General features: G+C 40.1%; 1 protein-coding gene across 1 annotated transcript in view; it reads left to right on the top strand.

The window, feature by feature from the left end:
- AGBL1 (AGBL carboxypeptidase 1) overlaps positions 1-16,719 on the top strand; it is a 39,176-nt gene that overhangs the window by 4,883 nt on the left and 17,574 nt on the right. The window contains exons 3-8 of the mRNA XM_037987748.2: positions 1,093-1,209; positions 2,595-3,175; positions 4,683-4,766; positions 5,309-5,395; positions 8,216-8,364; positions 9,908-9,995. Of these exons, the coding sequence (XP_037843676.2) occupies positions 1,093-1,209; positions 2,595-3,175; positions 4,683-4,766; positions 5,309-5,395; positions 8,216-8,364; positions 9,908-9,995 (1,106 nt within the window). The remainder of the gene's footprint in view (positions 1-1,092; positions 1,210-2,594; positions 3,176-4,682; positions 4,767-5,308; positions 5,396-8,215; positions 8,365-9,907; positions 9,996-16,719) is intronic.

Here is a 16,719-nt window from a genome sequence, read left to right as displayed (position 1 = left end):
CTGGTTGATACCTGGTGCCTTTTCTCTGTAAGACCCTACAACCCTTGGAAAACCCAGAAATATTCAGAGGAGAGTCACCATTATCATTAAATTGTTTTGAAATGATGATCTATCAAGAATAAAGTGCCTGGGATTATTCATTCCAATAAATAAAAGTCTCGTGGTGCCTTGGTAAATTTTTAAATGTACAAAAGGATAAAGATGTAGTAGGAGACTACCAGCTCCTCCCCATGTCTTGTAAGGATTGATATAATTTCTCTCCTGCCTACTTCTCAAATCTCATCTCCTGCAATCTTCCTCTTATTCTGTATGCATCAGCCACCTTCTTTCTGTAAGCAAAGTGAAGTTTTTCCTTCTTTAATAATTTACTGCTAGGCCTGTGCATAGCTGGCTTTTTGTTTGTTTGTTTGTTTGTTTTGTCATTTAGGTCTCAGCTAAAACATTACCTCCTTATGAGCCCTCCTGAGATCTCCCAATCCAAACGGCCTCCCATTCCCCAATCTTAGTCACATCACTCTCTTTTATCATTTCAAGGGGAGTTATAACTGTTGGAAATTAATGAATTCATTTGTTTGCTTTCTTCTTTACTGTGTTTCTTCTCTCGCTAAAAGGCAAATAACCGTGGAAGCATGGATGTTTTTCTGTTCCATTGTGACTGAAACTTCAGTACCTAGAAGAGTACCTGCTCACAGTTGGTACTGATTAAATGTTTGTGAAAAGATTGACTAAACCTAAATGTCAAAGATAGATAAGGAGGGACAATAATTACAATGATGTTGATGATAGTGGCAATGAGATAAAGAATTTCTTTTATGTTTTATTGATTATGTAGTTTATCTCATATAAATTTTTATTTCTGATGAAGGCTGACGAATACTGACATAAATGCTGAGACAAGTTGTTTATCTTCTTTCTTTTCATTTTAAAAATACAATCCAGTATAACAAATTTTTCACTGGATAGGCTAGTGCTATAATTTGGAGGCAAGAAAACCACGTCCTAAGATTCCGAAGAAGCACATACATATCCTGTCTTGATGCTTCTCATGGTGGATTTCCTGATTGTAATCTCTTCTATGACTATTCCATGTAGGATGATGACTTGGAAACAGATGTGAACAAGCTAACTTCCAAACCTGGTCTTGACCGACCTGAAGAGGAACTGATGCAATATGAGGCGATGTGTCTTGAGCTCTCCTATAGCTTTGAGGTAGGACATACGCTGTGGTTCTGATCTTTGACGATGCATGATGGATTCTTTGCAGACCCTGGGAGGCCAAACCAGGGTATCCAGATGGAAAGCATTGCTCATCATTAGCCATCTGCTTCTGGCCTCTTCCTTAGAGAAGAGCAGAATGTTAAACAAAAATGGGAAAAGGTGGCAAAAATGGGAAAAATTTAGGATGTATGCAAGGGTTCTTCAATCTGACACCCTACACTTAGGATGGATACACAGTCATGAGCTGCCTAATGATATTTCCACTGATGACAGCCAGCATATTCCACGATGGTATCATAAGATTATAAGACTGTATTTTCACTGCAACTTTTTATGTTTAGACACATAAATGCCATTGTGTTCCTACTGCCTACAGTGTTCAGTACAGTAACATGCTGTACAGATTTGTAGCCTGGGAGCAATAGGCTACACCATACAGCCTAGGTTTGCAGTAGGCTATGCCATCTAAGTTTGTGTAAGCACACCCTATGATGGTCATACAATGATGAAATCACCTGATGATGCCTTTCTCAGAACATGCTGCATTGTTAAGTAATGCATGACTGTAGCATGAAGGTACATATCACTACCTATTGTCTGGTGGGCAGGGTGCCTTGCCCCCATGCACTGAAAAAGCAAATAAAAATTCATGATGATTTAATTGTTCTCGTGCCAAGTGGGACTGTTTTCCTAGATGGCTTTTTGAAGGTGCACATCCTGACTTCAGGCTTTCTTTGTTAGTAGAAGCAAATTGGGAATGTTAGACCTGGTGATGCTAATTCTGTGCCTAGTTGCTACTGCCACTGTTGCTGCCATCAATATTTTAAACCTGCTTTTTGATCTCCATTATTTTCTTATGACTCTTAGTAATAAATCATGAATTTGGCTGAATCTAAGGGTATAAGCTAAGTCACGTGTACAGAAGGGAGTTAATACATTCTGTTTGACTTCAGAAAGCAGAAGGCGATCAGTTATAACAGTTTCAGGGAAGGAAATTTCAGTTTAGTATAAACATTTATTTCAAATAAACAGAATTATCCTAAAGTGAAAGGCACTGCCTTGGGGGTGCAGTGAGGCCCCCATAAATATGGTTTTTCAACCAGATTGTAATTTAGTGGGGGTCTTGAAGAAGACATTCAAATACTGTTTAGCGTTGGACTAGAGCCACCAAAAGGCCCTTCCAAACATGAGTTTCTATGATTCTGTCATTTATTTGGCTCTTGAAGGTTAGTCTTTCTTAGTTGACCTTGGAGAAAGCTTCCAGATTCATAGGATTTATGCTTAGCTCTGTGCCCAGAGAGTAAGGACAGGGATCAAATTGTATTCTCTACCTGGAAGGACACACTAACATATTCTATTCCATTTTGAACATGAAGGAACTGGAGTCCAAACCTGGAGGTGATTTGAACTCTGAGAAGACTCAGTATGCGAATCACCACCACATTCCGACTGCTGCCTCCTCAAAGCAGCACTGCTACAACAAGGACCAAAGCTCCTGTGGACAAGAAAGGGAAGACTCTGTCCGGAGTTCCCTTCTGTGCATGGTGAAGACACAAAGGTCCACTGTGCATCTAGGCTCCAAAAGAATGCCTGGAGTGAACCCGTACCAAAATGTGCAATCCAATAGTCTCGGGAGAGATTCTTCTGGAAGTGAAATCCCTGACATTCAGGCTTCCCTGAAAGCAGATGCCTGGGACATAGATGCAATTTTCTGCCCAAGGATGAGTGCCTCCTTTTCTAATTCCACTAGGACTGGAGAGGCTGTTGAAGTAATAGATAAGCTTCTGCAGACACATCTGAAGTGTGTCCCTTTCCACGATCCCTATCTTTATATGGCCAAAGCCAGAAGAACCAGCTCTGTGGTGGACTTCAAGATGGTGGCATTTCCTGATGTCTGGGGACACTGTCCCCCTTCCACCACTCAGCCTATGTTGGAACGCAAGTGTGGAGTCCAAAGGTGATGGCGCTACTGACTTGGCAGCTCTTTTTTTTTTCTGTTCTTTGATAATTTTATAAGTAAATGGTTTGTACAGATAATTCTACTATCTATAGGAAAGTGAGCATTAATCAGGAACATGTTAAAGCCTGTTGGCAAACTGACCAAACACACAAACTTCCCTTCCTGCAAGGACATTTCACAATCAAGTATGGGGTAATTGTAGGGATGTATTTTCTGATGAAAAATTCCTTGAGTAATTCTAATATAACTCCTTATCCTATCTCCATTGCAAACCACTATCACAAAGAAAGATCATCTAGTTTCCCCAAATACTGGGCTCCTTCCTCAAAAGTAGGTTTTCAGAAAAATCAAGAACTGATTATTTGGGATCTCTTTTCTTGCTTCCTACAAATTGGTATGGGATATCTTGCTAATAGAAAGGAGGAGCCCCAGGTATTATAAACCCTGGCTTAGTTCAGAGAATAGTTTTGCTGCTTCACAGAGGAGGGGATGGAAAAGACATTCTCCAGGGAAGAAACACTGGATGATAGATTATTCCCAGAAGGCAGGAAAGGGAGCTTTACCCATGGCTCAGCATATTGAGATTAAAATGAAAACTGCTAAAGGCAAAGAAAACATTATTTTTCTTGAAAAAAACTTTATGCACATACCAAGTTAGTGGAGCAAAGTGGGCAGACCAGAAAGTTTTCTTATTATCCACATCATTGGTAAATTATTCTCTTGATGGGAAATCGCCCAAACTGCTCCCACCTGGGGTCCTGGCTGACATATCCAACCCTACCCCCGGCCTTTATCTGTCTTGCTCATGTTTTTGAGAAACAGATCACAAGGGCTGTTCTAGCACCATCTTGTCCCTGCATAGGACATCTTCCCTCTGAGTCCAGGCCTCACGTCTACTTTTCTTCACCCTTCTCTTACACCTCCCCTGTGAACTGGACTGGAAATTCAGGAAGGTAATCTGAAAGACCTCCTAAGCTTTCTTTCTCTCTCTTAGTTAAATATCCCAGATTTTGGTGTTTCTTAGAAGACTGACCTTAGCCTACTGGAGCAGACAGAGCCCAAGGAATATAAATTGTACAAGGGCACACAGGCTTATTGGGGCCTACCAAACCTTGAAGATGCTGGCAGCTAATAGTCCTAATGTCTTCCTCAAAACTTTCTCAGTGCAAACTACCCTCTTATTCCCACAGCTAGAAAAGTTCCAAAGTCCCCCAACACAAGTGCTTTTGATAAAATTCTTCAAGCCAAGAATTCTCTAACTGAAATTGAACATCACTACTTCCTATATTCCTACTTCTCATGCAGTTTTATATTTTGATAAAGAAAGAGAAAGAAGGAGGGCAGGGCTATTTCCACTCTCTGAGCTCAAGTTGAGGTGTTATTAAACTTCTCTGTGCTTTCATATTTCTCTGATGACCCCCAAAGTTCTTCCCAGGTGATCATAGGATGAGTGAGCTAGAGAGAGAAGGCTGACCCTTAAAATGTTTTCAATTTTCTTTTTCAGGATCAGGATATTTGAGGATATTCGAAGGCTCATCCAGCCAAGTGATGTTATAAATAAAGTTGTCTTCAGTTTAGATGAGCCTTGGTAGGTAGTCCTGTGCATCCGAGGAATGCGGGGCATGAAGAATTCTGTTAATGGCATGAGAATAGACATGTTTCCTGTTAATAATCCACTCCTCCTCCTAAAATAGCATGATGAAAATTCAGGTTAAAGATCTATAAGGAAAAGTTTACCTTTAAGAATCATTGGCCAGGCGTGGTGTCTCACGCCTATAATCCCAGCACTTTGGGAGGTTGAGGCAGGCGGATCATGAGTTCAGGACCGAGACCATCCTAGCTAACACTGTGAAACCCTGTCTGTACTAAAAATACAAAAAATTAGCTGGGCATGGTGGTGGGTGCCGGTAGTCCCAGCTACTCGGGAGACTCAGGCAGGAGAACCGCTTGAACCTGGGAGGCGGAGGTTGCAGTGAGCCGAGATGGCGCCACCACACTCGAGCCTGGATGACAGAGTAAGGCTCCGTCTCAAAAATAATAATAAATAATGAAAAGAAAAAAAAAGAATCATCACAGTTTCCAAAGAGTAGTGATAACACATATGTTCACATGTTCCTTATTTCATTGTAGGCCTTTGCAAGACAATGCTTCCAATTGTTTACAGTTCTTCTCTAAATTTGAGTCAGGAAATCTTCGCAAAGCCATCCAAGTGCGTGAGTAAGTAAGGAAAACCACAGTGGGTATCTCCTGGCAGTTCGTAAGAGCAAGCTGTGATTGTCTCTTCTCCATGCTCTGTTCAGTGACCTCACATTGGTGGCTTGAAATCAGTCATGGTGGGAGTTTTTATACCTTAAAAATTGGCAAACAGTACAAGGGAAGGTTTTTCCTCTCAGGGAGTCATTTGTTAAACATTTACCAGTACACCACTAGGGAACTCACTGATCCATAGCTAAGTGAGCCATTCAGTAGAGGTGAACTGTTATTAATGTGTCTTGTGTTTCAAATAATGGGTCCGTATTTGGGTGTGAGAGCACTTTGACTGGTATGTTTATACTTTGATGCCAAGGCTGATTCTGCTGACCCGGAAGAGTACATAGGCTTGCTATTTCTCCACTTCTCCATGCCTGTTGCTCTCATTCCTGTGTACTTAGGTGGCAAAAATCATGAGCTTCCCAGAGAGAGGTGAACCATCCTGCATTCAAGGGAAGATGCACTACTGTGCCTCTCTAGCAGAACCTACAGATGAGTTCTCAGTAGAAAAGGATATCCTAGCCACGGAAAGTCTAGGGCTGTACAAACTAAAAGAAAGGAAATAAAACACACATGAATGTTACTTCTTTTTCAGTGTCAGAAGAGACTGCAGTTCTCCCTATGTTAAAATTCTTTCTATTATAGCAATGTGGATATATTTCCCTTGTACCAAAAGGCAAGATTCATCTTCTATAGGTGAACTTCTGAAAAAACAGTCCAGAACAGATAATGGTGTGGTGGCCATAGACAGACATCGGAATCAGAGTGCCAGGGTAGCTTCGTCACCTTCCAACCAGGAGACTGAGCAAGTTTCCTAACTCACTCCATGCCTTTATTTCCTCACTCACAAAATGAGAACAATAATTGCACCTACTTCTTAGGGATTTCATGAGAGCTGACTAATACACTTAAAGCTCTTAGAGTAGTACCTGGTACATGATCAGCCCTTAGTCAACATCCGTTCTTACTCAGGGATGCATATTCATCATGGTTGGAGCTCGGAATTCAGTATAGCTGAGACCTCTTTTATATCCACCTGAGGATTCATTTTTGAAGTTTTTCCTTTTTGGGGGAGGTGAAGGGTGATCTTTTTTTTGCACATAAAATGTTTCAAGGAAGCCCAACATATAAAACAGAGATGAGTTTAACTAATCAGGCTGAAGACAGGAAAGACAATCATGCCAAGACTGTTTATCAGCCTTCTTTGTGTTGTTGGCTTAGTTTCCACTTCTTCCTGTGGCTCCTGCTTTTACTATTTCTTCTCTCCAGATATCACGTTCAAAGGATCCAGGAGAGGAGACCTGATTATGAGTCTCCTGGTGGAACAGTTATCAGATCAGGATGTGGTTAAGCTGCTGGCCCAGCTCAGGTCTTTTTCTCTATCCATTTCCCTTGGACCAGAGTATAAAATCCTAAACTCATCAGTTATGGTCAGGGCAATAGAGTCAAGTAACAGTAAACAAACCTACTATTGGGTAAGGAATTTTTATGATTACTTTTTGGAGAGAGCACTGTGGGAATAGCAGACAATCTGAGGGTCATAGCCTTTCCAGAATTGTTCTTGTGAGTGCCACTCCATGGGTTACCCATCATGTGTTGTATGGTGAGCCCAGTGGTTAGAGTGTGGTGCCCACAGCGACAGTGTGAGGACTAGACTCCATCAGAGAGCTCTACTCTGCTCTCATCTGTCTTATACCAAGCTCTAGCCTTTCATAAATCTCATACAATGCCATTTACCAGGGGTCCAGTGTGGGAGAGTATGAATGGATTGAGACAAAAACATTTTACTTTTCATAAAAGCAACTCAAAGAGAATACCAAGAGGATGAAACAATATTTTTTAAAATAAAATATCATGATAATGTTTAAGTCAAAACTGCATCGCTAGTTCTGTTGCTAGAGATCAGAAAAATAACAACCTTTGGAGATATAGTGATGGGGAGAGGATTGTTGAGGGCCTCCTGGGGTGCTGGAAATGTCCTGTATCTGGGTAGTAGTCACACAAGTGGTTTCAGATGGAGATAAATTCATTGAGCTGTATATTTAAGATGTGTGTATTTTATAGCATGGGAGTTATATCACAATGAAAATGAAACAACCTCTGCATTGCTAGCCTAATTCGTGTTTGTTGTTTTGTTGGGGGATTTATATTTACTAGGTTATTTGATTTTTATAAACAGCACTACAAGTTTAGACACTTCCATTTTCCATATGTGGAAATTGAGGCTTAAAATAATGTTGATCATCAAATAGTAATGGCATATCCAAACCAGATGTGGTTGAATTTTCTCTGGTATATAACACATTTGCATTTTTTCTAGCTAGATAAAAACTTCATTATAGTTTAATAAAAAGATACGCTAATATTTCAAAATAATAAAAAGACTAGAACTGGAATTTCTTAACACAAACAAGTGTTAAATGCTTAGATGATAGATATTTCAATTACCCTGATTTGATCATTACACTTTGTATTATTGTATCAAAATATCACGTGTACCCCATAAATAAATACAACTATTGTGTGTCTATAATAATTTAAAAAATTAAAAATATGCACTATTGCATAATTGACTCTTATAATACTAGGAAGCCCTCTCACCTCCATGACTTTCCAAAATCTGTACCCAATATTGTGGTATCAGGATGGTAAGTATAACTTACCAGCAAGCTGAGATCCTGGGTCTTAGATCTATAACCCAGAAACTGAAACATGGAGATTCTCAGTATCTGAAGTTTACCTTAAAGGCTTTCCAGACAACCCTCCAGTCTTGCTTCTGATCTGCAGGTTTGAGTATGACTTGCTGGTCAACGTGGATATAAACAGCACCCAGCACCAGCAGTGGTTCTATTTCAAAGTGAGCGGTATGCAGGCGGCCGTCCCTTACCACTTCAACATCATCAACTGCGAGAAGCCCAACAGCCAGTTTAATTATGGTATGAACTCTAGGGGCTTTCTGGAACATGCCAGGAATGACATTTCTTGACTGTTTGGATTCAAAGAGCCTTGCTTAGGTTCAGAGGGTTTGAAGTTGGGCAGAGTTTTGGGTTGCCAGGTGCAGCAAGGCAGGCAGTGGCCCTCAGTGGCACATTGCTACTTCAGAGGGGAGGCTGGGCATCCTCACTCTGCCACACATGACATCCACTTCTTCTGGATTCCCTCACTCTACCTTGAATCTTTTGAGGTTGGTAAGCCCTCTCATTTATTCCTTCTCTCCATCTCCTAAGTCCCATAAGAGCAAATGCTTTGACCTGCCTTTTTTCCTGCAAGATAGAGGAACAACAAAATTCAATTGCACAACACTGATTGACATTCTTAGAAAGCTCTTGAAGAAGTTTAAATTCTCCTGAATACCCGTGGCCATTTTGGAGGAGATATTCGAGAGAGAAAGGCTGATGAGCAGCCTGTATTTATTTTGAAAGTTTCAAGGAGTGGAAATTCTGCATACAATTGCTGCATCATATACTAATTTACTGGGTGACTTTGAAGGAGGAATAAGTATTCCCAGTGTCTAGGGCCAAGTGCAGGATACTGCCTCTGTTTTGTAGTGACTAAACAGATTCTTGTGGGTATGAGAAGAGAAAATATGGAAACCTTGATATTTATATTCACTTTGTATGGCTGTTGTAACCAATTGTCACAAACTCGGTGGTTTAAAACAAGACAGGTCTGTTCTCTTACAGTTCTGGGGTTCAGAAGTCCAAAGTCAGTTTCTCTGAGCTGAAGTCAAGCTGTTGGGAGAACCAGGTTTCCTCTGGAGATTCCAGGGGAAACTCCATTTTCTTTCCTTCCCCAGCTTCTAGAGTAACATTCCCTGCACTCCTTGGCTGGTGGCCCATTCTTGCATCCTCAAAGCTAGTAGTGTTGCATCCTCAAATCTCCCCCTGCTTCAGTCACATTGCATCTCTCTCTTTTTTTAAATTTTTTATTTTTGTGAGACAGCGTCTAGCTCTGTCACCTAGGCTGGAATGCAGTGGTGCAATCTCTGCTCACTGCAACCTCTGCAGCCCAGGTTCAAGCAATTCTTCTGCCTCAGCCACTCAAGTAGCTGGGACTACAGGTGCATGCCACCATGCCCAGCTAATTTTTTGTATTTTTAGTAGAGATGGGGCTTCACCATGCTAGCCAGGATGGTCTCAATCTCCTGACCTCGTGATTTGCCAGCTTCAGCCTCCCAAAGTGCTGGGATTACAGGCGTGAGCCACCATGCCTGGCCACATTGCATGTCTTCTATAGTCAAACCTCCCTCTGCCTCCCTCTCATAAGGATATTTGTGACTGCATTTAGGGCTCACCAGGATAATCACCCCATCTCAAGATCCTTAACTTAATCATATCTGCAAAGTCTCTTTGGCCATATACAGTTAACAGTCACAGTTTCCAGGGATTAAGACCTACGTATCTTTGAGGATCATTATTTGGCACAGAACAACTCTCTTTCCCTCATGTGAAGATTAATTCCTTTTCTGATTTTGTGTAGGGATGCAGCCCACCCTGTATTCCGTGAAGGAGGCCCTTCTTGGCAGACCCACCTGGATACGGACAGGCTATGAAATATGTTACTACAAGTAAGTTAGAGTGCTATTAGCTTCTTTTTCTCTGTCCTGTAATTTTCTCTCAATTTCCCACTTTTCCATATTTGATCTTAGAAACATAAGCAATCTGTGCTTGTCTGATAAATTTTTTGTCACTCTGTCCTAATGGCCAATGTCCTGCTCTTCAGAGGTATAAGCGTATTCACTGGCACCCACAGTAGACCTCGAGAAATACCTTTTGATTTGCTGAAAGAGTTTATCTTCATTTAAACACATTAAAACTTTTAAATCTTGTTGTCAGATATTAGAAGTCGTAGAGATTCTACCTGTGATTAGTGTGTCAAGCCTTAGTTCTTTACTTATTTCCGCTGAACCCAGAGAGTGAAATGTCTGAGATGTTCTATCCTGCTTCTATCCGCCCCATAGTTTAGTTTTCCAAAGTATAGGAGGGTGAATATGTGACAATTACACATACGTAACTCCTCCCCATAGCAAGGTAATTTTGTGGAAAAAAATAAAAGAGGGAGGAGTTTCAAAATTCACCTTTTTTTTTTTTTTTTTTTGAGACGGAGTCTGGCTCTGTCACCTAGGCTGGAGTGCAGTGGCGGGATCTCTGCTCACCGCAAGCTCCGCCTCCCGGGTTTACGCCATTCTCCTGCCTCAGCCTCCGGAGTAGCTGGGACTACAGGCGCCCGCCACCTCGCCCGGCTAGTTTTTTGTACTTTTTAGTAGAGACGGGGTTTCACCGTGTTAGCCAGGATGGTCTCGATCTCCTGACCTCGTGATCCGCCCGTCTCGGCCTCCCAAAGTGCTGGGATTACAGGCTTGAGCCACCGCGCCCGGCCAAAATTCACCTTTAATCCTTGATCAGTCTCCAGTTTTATCAGTTTATCCTGCAAAGTCACAATGAACTTTAAATTGTCCATATATTTTGATGAAAGAAATGCATTCCAGATATCTACATTGCTTATGTGTATATTTTCTTCAGATGAAAAATAAAATTCAAATTTATAAGAAAATAAGGATAGGAATTCCTATGAGAGGAGGAATATATATATGTATATATATATATATAAAATTAATTATTAGTTCAGTGCTAATTTCTTATAAAAACTGAGAGGCTAGTACTTACTTTCTTAAATAAAGTAAGTTTCATCTCTTTCTGAAATTACTAGAGCCATCTAAAAAAGTATGATCAGACATTCTGGAGTTTAGGATAGTTGTCACTATGGAAAGGAAACAGAGTATATACCCTTGTGCCTCTTGGCTTTTGAGACTTTGAGGATAGGAGTATTGATAGATGGGAAAGGTCAAGAATCTTGTTGCTGTATCAGATACAAAGGCAAAAATCACCATGGAGATAATGATAGTCTACAAGACACAGAGCCAGGCTGACTAGCCGTCCGTAATAAAAGAGTTGGAGGTATTCAATCCCTGATCTATTAGGATATGAATCTAAAGAGGATTTTTTATATCCTTTAGAAAAATTGCACAATATTATGACTTTGTTGGTTTTCCATTCACCTAAATGGCAACTACTCTCTGGCTCACCTATCTTAAGACTCTCAGGGCCTTTCTTATGGTTCAGAGAGATTTAGATGAAACATCACCTCAAGGTGATAGTCTGCAACTGCAGAAAAAAAAAAAAAAATGAAAATCTACTTTTGGACCTTGGTGTGTCAAGCATGAGTTTTAGTTTTCTCTGAAACTAGTTATTCTCAGTAAATGTGAAAGACCCAGCTTAGAGCTGGCTTGGACCTGCAAGTTAGTAACAGATTGGACAAACATAACATTTTGCATTTATATGTCCTGTTGGAGGATTGCTCCTCTTGGAATTGGGGAATAAGAAGGCTAAGGGGACCACGTATTCCCCAAAAGAAGGAAGAAGTCACACTTTCAAAAGCACAGCCTTGACCTAAGGAGGACCAATTCTGAGAGCTTTTAGAGCTATTAACAAGACAATTATTATGTGATTAAAGAGCAACAGAGGGACAAGAAAAAACCATGAATGTATAATGTAATTAATTTTTCATATTCCAGCCATGAATACAGCAGAGATGAATGGATAAGATTGCTACATTGTAATGTAGTTTGTTTTATAATTATTCACCACGTTGTGTTAACATATTCCCAATAATATGATGTAACAACAGGATAGATATGTGTAATCTCTATTCACCCACAAATTAGAACACCTCTCTCAATTGTAAAATGATGCATTAGATTATACAATATTTCTCTCCCTATTTACCCATCCTGATCTTTGAGTTGATTTGCTTTACAAGAGTTCTTTGCTTCTCTTCTGCCTTTATTATTTCTGGTATATTAATTTGGGGGAACTTTACTTCCCTATTTCCTTATCTCCCATATATCTTTAGAAACTCTGCCCTATTTCTGTTGTGCTGTTAAAGTCCCAGATTTGGTGCCATGTTTTAAGAGGATGCCAGGGTGCTCATTGTGGGGACAACTGTGAGCCGTGGTACCTGAGTATGTTTCTAGAAGGGTGAAAGGAAAAAGGAGATTCAGAAGAAATGGGATTTGCATTTGCATTTTCCTTCAGAAGTTGAAGTTGACAGCAATGATGAGCAGTTGAGGATGTGGGCTGACTGCTCTGGAGGGCCAATTGTCATCAAATGAAAAGTCTCCAAACTATTTTGACAATATGCCACTAAGCAATAAGATATATTTGTATGTGTTCTTACTAGATTAGTTTATACATTTAAAAAAGTATATATGCGTTACTATACTAACATATTGTGCATATAAGAAGGCATGCAAAAAATGAAGACTTTTAAATTAGGAGAGAAAGATGAAACAAATAATAGTTTATAGCTACCTAATTGTTACATCTTTATGCTATTTATAGCGTAGGGCACACTAGAATTTTGCCGTGGAGTTTATCATTAGATGTAGTTATAAATAGTCTTTTTGATAATTTTGAGAAATTTTGTTTAACTTTCTAGATCTGATTAGATTATTTTAACAAAAATGAGAATTACTGAGAAAGACCTAATATTAAGGATAAGGGGTAGGCCATGTCCATTCTGCCATTTTCTGGTCATTTTGATTGCAATTTAATTGTAACATCAATAGATGGCTTCTAAGAAGATTTTCTTTTAAAAAGTAATTGTCTATTTTGTGAGGTTTAGTTTAATTTAGGTAGTACAATGTGTAAATCAAAGTATGCTTCCGTAGACTTAAATACCTTGCCGGAAGCTAAAAGCAAAAGAAAAAGGGAGGGAGCTAGTTGTTCCCACTTTTCCATTTGGAGACCTCTCCTATGCAACAATCAATGCTTAACTAACATGTAAAAACCGTAGAAGCAGATATAATGTGTTTTTCATACTCCAGCCCTGGAATACAACAGTGATGAGTGGATAAGATTGCTGCACCATCATCTGGTTTGACACATTAGGTTGACATTGAGACAGCTATGCCAATCCCCAAACAGTAGACGACTTAATTTCTTTCTTACTATCTAGATAATAATCATTTTAAGGAGAAATTCTAATATTTTCTGCCTGTGGTCAGTTGATCACTCTGCCCCTCCCATGGAGCACCTCCCACCCCTTCTGTTCCACCCCTTGCTCTTCCCCACCTTGAAGACCACTAGGCTGGAAAATAAAAAATGCCCCTCGAGAGGGAGGAACAGAAATGGGCAGATTCATTTTTCCCTGCCTCTAGTAAAAGTAAGTAAGGGCCTTTTTAGTTTCTCTTTTATTTAGTTCCCTGTGGTCTGCTTCTTCCTCTGATGTTCACAGCCACACACCTTTTTGAATTCTCTCCCTGCTCTGGTCTAAAGTAATTTTGGTGCTGAAGGGCAGAGGGAGGGAAGCTGTGCGCTTAGAGTGGCCATGTAATACACAACGGCTGATCTCTTCTGACATTTATCTCCACTCATGAGAGGAGATGGAATAGCTCACTCATGAAGATGAATGTCATACAAGAGCTCTGCCATCATACATCCTTCCGCGGGATCTCAGGAGAGAGATTTGGTGTTATATAGAATATTAGAAATGCTGCAGACACAGGGAAGCCTGGCAACTTCACTGCTCTGCCTTATTAGATCCTGTTAAGTGAAATGATGCACGCTTGTTGAACAGAGCCATTGTCATTATAAGATTATCTAATCCATTCTCCATCATGGCATTTGCTTATTTTATGCACCCTGCCGAAAAGAAACAATGACTTTCCTGCATATTTTTAAGTACAAATGGAAATAACCTGAGTTCATAACTATGCCTTCGTGTACTTGATCCTTGCTTCATTGAAGTCTTTATGATTATAAAAGTACAGATCCTTCCAAAGATAAATGGTTCAGGGAACAGAAAAGCAAACAAAAAGCCTTTTAGCTGTGAAGTTGCTGGATGTACCCAGCCCAGATCATCTTTGACCCCAGATGACCAATAGAATCCAGCTAATCTTCAAGATCACTTCTGATTTTCACCAGGCTGCTTCTCCATCTAGATGAACAGATTGAGGAGAGGAAGTTCTTTGACTCAGACTTCCCACTCATTAATGGCGTGACCTTGGGCAAATTATACCAACTTCTTTCAACCTCAGATTCTTCATCTTAAAATGGGATAATAATGGTATCTACCTAATAGAAGTGTTCTGAAGATGAAATGACGTGAGATAAAACATGTGTAAAGGTTAGAACAGTGTCTGGTGCATAGTAGGTGTTCAATGAATGCTAGCAATTATTTTAAATAATTAGTAAAAACATCTTCTTAGTGACATCAAATATCAATGATATAAAATCATAGTATATGGATCATATTAACTCTCAGCTGGATTATTTTCCTTTTTTTTTCCTGTTATTTTGGACTGTAAGTTCATAGGCAGCTCTGATTTATGAAGATAAAAACTTCAGATTCTTACTTGCTACATTGGGCATAAGACATCTTGTCCTTTTTTATCCGTTCCTAACAAGCAGGTGATATAATAAAAAAAAATTAGTTTCTGAGCTAAGCCTACAACTGGGGTTAAATCCTGTTTACTATACTTGTTGTGTGCAATTGCTCTAGACACTTAACCTCTGTGAGCCTTAATTCCCATCTGTTGAATGTGTGTAATAATACTCACCTTGAAAGGGTGTCATTAGGATTGGAGATAAAATACATTGAGCAACCTAATTTTTACTCCTGGAGTCTTGGGTCCACTTATTATACAAACTTTAACTGAACAGCTGCTATGTCCAGGCAATGTGGGAAGCATAAAGATAAACAGATGAATAAGCATGGTCCTTGCCACAAAGTATTGGCCATGAGAATAGGAGTGATAAGGGGGCTATCAAGGAAGGCTTCCTGAAGAGGAAACACTTGAGTTAAATCTTGAAGGATGAAGGAGACTTAGCTAAATAAGGAAGATGGAAAGGGCTTTCCATATAAAGCAAGAACATGGGAACAATTTAACATAGGAAGGATGAACATTGCTTCTTGCAAACATCACTCGATATGTCCACATCATAACTGGGAAAAGAAAAGAACTTGTTGATGGGATTTTAGTTTATCATGGATGAACTGTAGCAAGCCAGATGTTTCACTTTAGAGATTTATCAAACACTTGGCTTTGAAGAAGATGATCTTGGGAAAGTTTAAAGGCCTCTGCAGAGGAAGGTATGCTGAAAGTAGAGTCATCTCCTGGACAACTCCTGCTACAAGGGGGCTGCCAGGAGACTCCGGTGGGGATGCCTGACATTTGCTTTAGGTTCAGCCAGAGTTTAGACCCCAGGCGAGGGTTGTAACTGAATTTCCTTTAGCTGAAAGTCATTCTAAATAAGGTGTTAAAAATATATATATTTTTGGAATTCCAGCAGTGTGTAACCATCCTGGAGAAGACTGGCTTGTCGGTGGGGAGCCTTTAGTCTTGATCAGGAGAATCTAACATCACCAAGCTGTGGGGGGTAGTGTGTTAGGTGAGGGAAAGAGAGAGAGAGGGAGACTGTGTGTGTGTGTATATATGTTGGTGGTGTGAGAAGGCAGATTTGACATAATCAAATCTACCATTTGAATTCCTTACACTTCCCTTAAATCTTGAGTCCATGGAAGCTCAAGAGCTAATGATTAGCCCATTTTATTTCTCTTTCCATTTCACTGCAGCTGTTCTTTCCTTGGAGTCCAGATTTGGTCTGAATGAGGGAAAGAACATAGAGATAAATACATGGATTTTTTTTTTTCTCTGTCTTTCTGGGTCTCTCCTGTGGTTGAATGTGGTGAGATTGAGTTTGCATAGGCTAAATGTGCTTGTGATATGACTTTAGTGTACTAATAGTGCAGTAGGGTACCTAAAAAGAAGCAAGGCCCATGCCAAATAAGACCAACCCTACTGGCCCTTAGGGACACCTATTATTCTTGAGTCAAGATACAGGTTCTGTCTCCACTGTCTGTAGGCGAAGAACTGGGGACAGTGAAGCACAATGTGCGTGTTTCCATCTGCCTTTACATTCATGAATACATGCACATCTGTGTGTGCACCCACACATATATGCTTACAAGTGAAGCACTCTTCCACGCTTTGATTGGTTATCCCTGGCTCATTTTATTTCAACTGCTGTTTCCTGTAAAGAGGAGTAATTGACTAGCATTTTGTTCAGCAAGGTGTAAACTGAGTGTATGTTTGCATGGAGGCTTTACAAGGGAAGTCAGAAAGCAAATAAGAGGTAGAGCATATGTAACTTGCATGCTTTCTGAGCTACCATCTGCTTCTTTACATATTTTCTAATAACCAGAATCATAGCTTTTGGAGAAGCTTCAGA

Source organism: Chlorocebus sabaeus, chromosome 29 (genome assembly GCF_047675955.1).
Source record: "Chlorocebus sabaeus isolate Y175 chromosome 29, mChlSab1.0.hap1, whole genome shotgun sequence".
In the NCBI taxonomy this organism is placed as follows: Eukaryota; Metazoa; Chordata; class Mammalia; order Primates; family Cercopithecidae; genus Chlorocebus; species Chlorocebus sabaeus.
The sequence above is the reverse complement of the archived record's forward strand: the minus strand, read 5'-3'. Positions and strand labels throughout refer to the sequence as shown.